Source organism: Gekko japonicus, unplaced genomic scaffold, assembly GCF_001447785.1.
Source record: "Gekko japonicus isolate JY-2015 unplaced genomic scaffold, Gekko_japonicus_V1.1 scaffold935, whole genome shotgun sequence".
Classification (NCBI taxonomy): domain Eukaryota; kingdom Metazoa; phylum Chordata; class Lepidosauria; order Squamata; family Gekkonidae; genus Gekko; species Gekko japonicus.
In genome coordinates, this window is record NW_015159741.1 from 257326 (window position 1) to 264709 (window position 7384).

A 7384-nucleotide genomic window follows, 5' to 3' on the forward strand; every position below is an offset into this window, starting at 1 on the left:
GATACACATCCCCCCCCCCCCCCCCCCGATTAATTGCAGAACGAACTGCAAGGACTTATTTATGAGCTGCTTTTGAATTATTATGTGAACAAAACTTCAGGAGTTTGTTGCATTTTAAAATCACTAACCTAAAAACAGGCTTGTTTGTGATCTAGCAAAGACTGTTGTTACTCTTCCCACAGCAAATTACCATACAGTATCACAAGGGATATGCAGATCATAAGACTGGCCAAGTAAAGTCTCATCATGAGTGCATGAAACATATTAACTAAATATGCTTCTAACAACCAAACACTGGAATTGGTAGCAATGCCTGAAAAACAAAAAGCAAGCAGGAACAGAAGTACTTTCAGCTCAGTCCTAAGCTTACTTACGCCCTTCAACAGACATCACACCCCCCAAAATATGAATTGCTTAAACTGTGAATTGTTTAAACATATATAAAATTTGGAAACCATCATCTGTCAAAATGCTCCACTTGCTAAAAGGAAGGGAAGTTTAATACCAAATTTGACTTATGCAGTTTAGAGTGTCATGTCTATGCTTTCTTGAAGGGGTGAACACCATGCTTGACCTATTTGCTGAATTAACCACAAATCCAAGAGAGCATATGGATGACCAGATGGCCTGCTATAATTTAATGGCGTTTATTCTAAGTATGAAGTAAGTGATAAACATAATTAACATTCCTTTTAGCTTCTTACTGGATGTCTTTTATTAGTTTCATTTTTTCCCGAGACATTGAAAGGTAAGTTAATATCTTGTTACTGAAACACAGATGCCTGCTAATTACCTCAGGAAGCTGAAAGCCTACATTGCAGAGTGCCTTGCCTAGACTCTCACTTACCCAACGACCCTGCTGTGAAGATTAATAGGCAGAGCACTAAATCATAATGAGTGTGTCAGATCTCAAATATTTTTCAGATCCCCTAATTAGCATTAGGAGATACGGAATGTGCCTGCAACATTTTCCATATATCTGTTATGCTTTTGCTGTAGATAACGGTCTTTGCACACCATGTTCTTACTGCTTTATTTCAAGATACGGTACATCAAATGCTAAAAATCAAACAACCATTCTCAGATCGAAGAAAAACATAACAAAAAATAACTCCTTCCCAAACATTATTTTAATTGTCTGCCTATTTCATCCTCTGCCAGTGATTGTTTAACTACTGTATATCATGGGAAGCAATTTTGCAGTAAGTGTTCTTCAAAGACTGTTTACCTTGGGCAAGGCTACCTGCTGCTATCATGTTAAAGCTGTGTGAATACAGCAAGGCATCAAAATAACTTTGCACAGTTGAACTGCACTTCAACTTACTTTGACAACAACATATAAAGATACTTGAAATCTCTTTGTGATACTTTGTACTTATTTTAGATGGATAAATTTCAGAGCTGCAGTGAAGGGCTATAAATGAAGAATTACCTGAATAATTTGGTATTTATATATCCTAAGAGAAGTGCAGATGCTTATTGTCAGTGATAGTAAGGCTGAGTGACACTTAACTTTCCCAAGAAAGTCCCAGCATCTGTATATGATATAGGAAAAGATATACTGGAAATCAACAAGATGACTCTTCAGCCAGAAGCCAACCAGAAATAGCTGGATGGGGGTGGGAATACTGTCGTATTTGAAAAATTCCATAGACGTGGCCACATTGGTTCACTGCAGCCAAACCTATGAAGAGTCGCATGGCATTGTAAAGACTGAGGCTGTGGTCACACCAGCAAGGTAATTGTGCTTTGTTCCCACTTTAGTTTAATTGGGAACATTTTTCTTCAGGTTGGGCTGATTAGATGCAGCCAGCACCTCTCTTCCACCACCCGCTCACCTGTCAGCTCGTAAGGAAAATCCTTCCCCTGCCTGCCTCCAGCAAGCCGGCTCTTGCTGCCCAACCAGCCGAGAGGGCTGCTGTGCTCAGCTCGCCTTGTCGGGGCTGTGGCGGAGCCTCCACCGCACTGAGTCCCTCCAGGTGATCCTGCCGGCCATGGGGCAGGCTCGGGCGGCTGCTGCTCCTGCCACCGCTATGGGGGCTGGTGCCGCCGCTGCTGCTGCCGGCGTTGCCCCACGAAGGCTCAGCCCCGCCGTCTCCGCCATCCTCCTTGCCAACCCCCCGTCCAGGCTGCCAGAGCCCCTGCCTTGCGTTCCTGCCTCCAGGCCCGTAAGTCGCACTCCCCACCTCCGCCTTCTCCTCCAGCCAAGGGACAGCCCAGCTTGGCACATGGGTCCGCCGTCCGCTCGCCTGCAAGCCTGAAAGCCGGCCCAGCACTTCCCCCCTCTCCCCCCCCCAGCAACTTCCGCTGCCGCAGCTTCACTCCTGGGGCAGGCAGGACTTTTCTCCAAGCAGAATGAGTGCTTGTTTGCTCAAGCGCTCAAAGATGGAAGGTTAAAAAAAGAAATCGCACAAAGAGTGGTCGGACGGCCCTAATCACAATTATTGCAAAAGATGGCTGTCCAGATGGGCGAAATCGTGCATTCAAAGCGCAAGTGCCAGGAAAATACTTGAATTTCCCGGACACAGGAAAACTCGGAACCATTGCGGGAGTGAGTCTGCTTCAGCAACCGGAGGCGGATTGGCATATGTGAATGGAAAATTTAAATGCGAGAGGGAACAGCGGCGAACCCTGATCAAAAGGACTGTGTGACCGCACCCTAACATATCTATTGTTGGCATAAGCTTTTGTGAGCTGGAGCTTGTATTGCCAACTAACCAGGGGGGGGGGAATTTCTGTTCCTTTAACAGTGTGCAGTACTGGATAGTTGACATTCTTCATGGAATTGACCTAAGTAAAACATCACCTGACAGTTATTGCAGATCAAACTGATATTAAAAGGGCAGCTATTTGGACCAGTTTAACAGACGGCAACCCTATCTAGACCCCACGTTGACAAATACATGTCAAATACTTGAATGATCTGAAAGGCTGAATTATATTACCTCTTTCATTTTATTAATAGAGGCTCCTCTCTAGAATTAAGCATGAAATAAACTTATATATTATAAATCATACTCTGCACAATTTTACATTAAAATAAAGCAAAATAGGTAGGATTTCATAATACTATGTACTATACTGATACTACAGTTTCTGAAAGGCAAGGCCACTTAAAAAGTGGGACCTGAGAGAATCAATACACCTTTAAGTAGCACCATTTGATCATGTTGATTAATCCAGAAGACTTGATACATGATGTTACATATCCATTGGGCTAGGCTAGCTTCTTTTACCTCAGTACCTGATTTTAGAAGGTGTTTAGACTCGTACTTAACCAAGTAATGTTTTATAATTCATGAATTCGTCATCTAATGTGCTATGAGGAGAAACACACTGTACAGCTGTTCTAAAAGCGGAAATTGGATACTGAGGATTGGGGTGGAGTTTAGAAGGCGAGGGAGTGGAGAGGGAACAATGTGGACTTTGCAAGAGAAGCTCCTCTTAAATACTGGGGAAAATGGATAGTTCCTCAGGTACCTCCTGCATACATGACAGCCAACATGATTGATGATATCCAAGCTATCTCGCTATATGTTGTGTGGAAGATATCCTGTATTTCCTTGAAGTACACTGTGATGGCTTTAGGGAATGCGTAGGAAAATCCAATGGAGATGAATGCCCCGAAGACCACGACCCAGCCCCATCCTCCATCAGGGGGAGCGTACTGCGGTGCTGTTGCTGCAGGGGGCATTTTTTTTCTCTTTACAATTAAGCTGTAGGGGGAAATAAAAAAAATGAAATAATGCTTTCAATAGAATATACTGTCCATATATTAGCCAATTAATTATCAGATCTAAAAAGCTGTTATAAAACAAACAGTTTCATAGGGAGCAAAATTTTCACATTACTCTGTTGTGCTGAGAATGATGTAGTGCAAATCAATAAAAGCCAAGTCAGTGTTCAAGGGGAGGGAAAATCTTGGCAATCCTTACTAAAAGAACATGGTTAGGTATACAGCAGCTTTTGGAGGTCACTGATCCAAGTCAGTGAAGTTGTATTTAGCAATTAATCACAGATGGTAAAGTGACATTTGGGGTCTGCTGGTGTCAATCTACCTAGCTCCAACATCTTGAGTGATATGTTCAAAATGCACCATATGGTTCTGGCTTCTATCAAGTATGACTGTTAAATTTTAGGAGTGCTTGTCACATTTTTTACTTGTGGTATGAAAGTTATTTTAAATGGAAGGTATAATTGACTTAAAAGTCAAGAAACCCAATGAATAGAAATATTTATACCACACATACTAATGAAGAGAAAACAAAGCCACAACCGTAGCACCATTTCCAGTAATCTCAGAGTCCAAAGACTTAGTTATCTATTGCCATGTAAAGGCGTTGAAATAAACTGTTTCCACCTGCCAGCAGAAGCATTATGTATTAATGTCACAGAAATATCCCTACAAGTCACTTGTATAACTCAAGCTCTCATGGGAAGAATTAATGTGCATTCATTTGCTATGTGTGAAAAAGATATGGGAAATGCTCCTAGATCTGTAGAGTGTGCATGGCTTTACCTACATTTGCATTACCCTACTCTGCATGACATATCTGGAAATCCAAGTGACTTGTGAGGCATTCTTGTGTCATGATGAATTAATGCAAAATGTAATTCTTAAAATCAGCTCTGGGAGGAAATAGCATCCACTATTCTGAAATGCTTTTCTTAGCAGTCACCTGATAAGCAAGGTACTGAGCAAAATGATTCATTACATAATAAGAGGAAACAATAACGTGATTTTTTAAAAGTAAGTTGTGGTACAAGCTCTCACCTACAAACCAGTGGAAGATTTGCCTACCTGCAGGAAACTCCACTACAATTTTTTCCCACCCTTTCCCAGTTATTTGTAATCAAATGACCAATTTCTTCCCACTTTTACATATGGGAAACTGTGGCATTTAAATGTTATCCAAAGTCACATAATGGGGAAATTTCATCAGAGTCAAGGCTGTGTACACATATCTATTTGGATTATGCACAAATCTGGGCTGCACGTACCGCTGAAATAAATAGGATTTAACTTAGTGAGAACTTTCATAGCTTTTTACATAGTATATCATGCAATCCTATGGAGAGTTATGATCTATATACTAATAGTGAAGTTGGCGAAATCCGAGGGTACTTAAATCTGTTGACTGGAGCTGTGAATGAGTAAGACAGATCTTTCTACAAACCTGAAAAGGGCCCCAGGTTTGCAGAAAAATCTGAGATCTCAAAAAATAAAATGAAATGGGGGAGTTAAAACTCAAAATTATAAAAGGAGAGCCTGTACCGCTAGGCAATCACAACTTTCCAGGCTGGGTTTCTGTAATATACTCAGCTCAGACCGCATGGCCAGCTTGGGCTCCATGCGGTCAAGCGCCAACGTCGAGCTTTGCTCGAAAAGACAATGGACTATGTGGATCCTAGCCTGCACCAATCAGGGAGCCACTGTAAATAACCTACTGGGAAGTAGGGGTGTGTTATGGGTGGCGGTTTCATGGGGAATATAAGCCGGCCTGTGAGCCGGCTAAAGTCATCTTGTTCTGAGCTGAAATAAAGTATGGGAGCTGAAATCACTAGTAAGTCTCAGTACTTTTCAGTTTCTGTGAGTAAAAAGGCAGGGGGAGAGGGCAGGTCTCTTTCCAGGGCTGTTTTGGCCACTGAGGGAGGACTCATCGTGCCAGGCCTGACTAGTGTTGTCAGCTTCAACTTGGGAATTTTCTGGAGATTCCTAGAGTCCAACCTCCAAAGCAGTCTTTTCCGGGGGGGGGGGGGGAGAGATCAGTTGTAATTCCAGGAGGTCTCCCGGCTACACCTGGAGATTGGCACCCTGGGCCTGGCAGCAACTGCTGGGTGACTTGGTAACACTTGATTTGCAAGACTCAACTAAGCCAAGCTGCTTATTACTTATTACATTACTTTTCAACTTACGACTTATTTATTTTTCTTATTTATTTACTTAAATTTCTATCCTGCCCTCCCTCTGTAAAACAGGTCTCAGGGTGGGTCACAACACCAATGAACAACAATAATTCCAACAATTTAGAATATTAAAACATAATTACAAATATAAAACTTACAATCCAGATGGTGATCTAGCAATTAATAAGAGTTCAAAAGAACTAGTTGTATGAATGCTCAGCTAACCCAAGTCCTGGGCAGATGGGCAGACTGCAATCACAATGCATAGTAACTGATGCCAGGCGGAGCATGGGAGACTAATATAATTAGGCACCCACTGCCTCAACCACAGGCCAAGTGGAACAATTCCATTTTACAGGCCCTGTGGAACTGTAATAGGTCCTGCATGGCCCTGATCTCACTTGGGCGAGCATTCCACCAGGCTGGAGCCAGAGCCTTAGTATTTAACACTACTTTTCAACGTATTATTTACTAGGAATAAGGCCTGTTGTGGAAAAAAATACAATGAGTTCTAGAAAGAGAATCTGGGTAGGTGCCCTGGCCTTGGGCACTAAGCGTCAATTTGCAAAACTCATTGGAAAATCAAGTCCAGATAACTCAGGACATCCCTAAAAAGCAATCTTTTTATGGAAAAGAGTATTCTGCTTACGTACCCTATTCCTTATTGGCTTATTTTACTTAATGACTTTGCTTTCCTTTTGGGCTGAGTCATGTCTGAATGTTAGGGTTGCAAGCCCAAGGCTGACAACTGGTATGGAATTTACACTATGGTAGGGGACTTTGTTGCCAATGTAGTGACATGACTTCTGGTATGACTTGAAAATGGAACGATGTTCAGTGATGTTCATTCTAGGTCCCTAGTTGTGTTCTGGTGTCTTTTGATAATTAACAGTACTCTGTACATACTCTGCCCAGCTCAGAAGTACTATTTTTAAACATTATTGTTTGTTTGATATGTTCTTAACAAATAATGAAGAGAAACAGTGATTTTTTTTACCTTGTTCTTTTCTCTTTAATTTTTTAATATATGTATAGAACCCCCTGAGGAAGTTTGGCACGAAACGTGTAGGGGTATTGATATTCAGAATAAAGAATTCTGTTCCCACTACAACATTTATTTCTTTGTCACTTTGCTCCTATAGGTGCAGCCCTTCATTCTTTTCTCATTGCTTGATGAGCTACCGCAGAATGTGTGAACAGTCTCTACACAGAAAACTACTGTGAGGTCATGAGAGATATGATCTAAAAGGAATGTGTGTGGAATAGGGGTGTGCATCTGGCATAAACCAAGTTGGAAAATACCTGAAAAAATAGCTGTTTCACACACTTAATCTCTCGTAAAGAACAAATATGGAATTACAAATATTTCAGTGAATATACCTTCTGCATTGCATGCCATTATCATGTTGCTAATACTATGATAACTGTTATACCTCTTCCTATTTAACACTGATATAGCAATAAACATACGATGGCA

General features: G+C 41.5%; 1 protein-coding gene across 1 annotated transcript in view; it reads right to left on the bottom strand.

The window, feature by feature from the left end:
- LOC107126095 (monocarboxylate transporter 2-like) overlaps nt 1-3694 on the bottom strand; it is a 63024-nt gene extending 59330 nt beyond the window's left edge. Inside the window, exon 1 of the mRNA XM_015429604.1 lies at nt 3481-3694. Coding sequence (XP_015285090.1) covers nt 3481-3694 — 214 coding nt within the window. The remainder of the gene's footprint in view (nt 1-3480) is intronic.
- Nucleotides 3695-7384: the final 3690 nt, after the last annotated feature.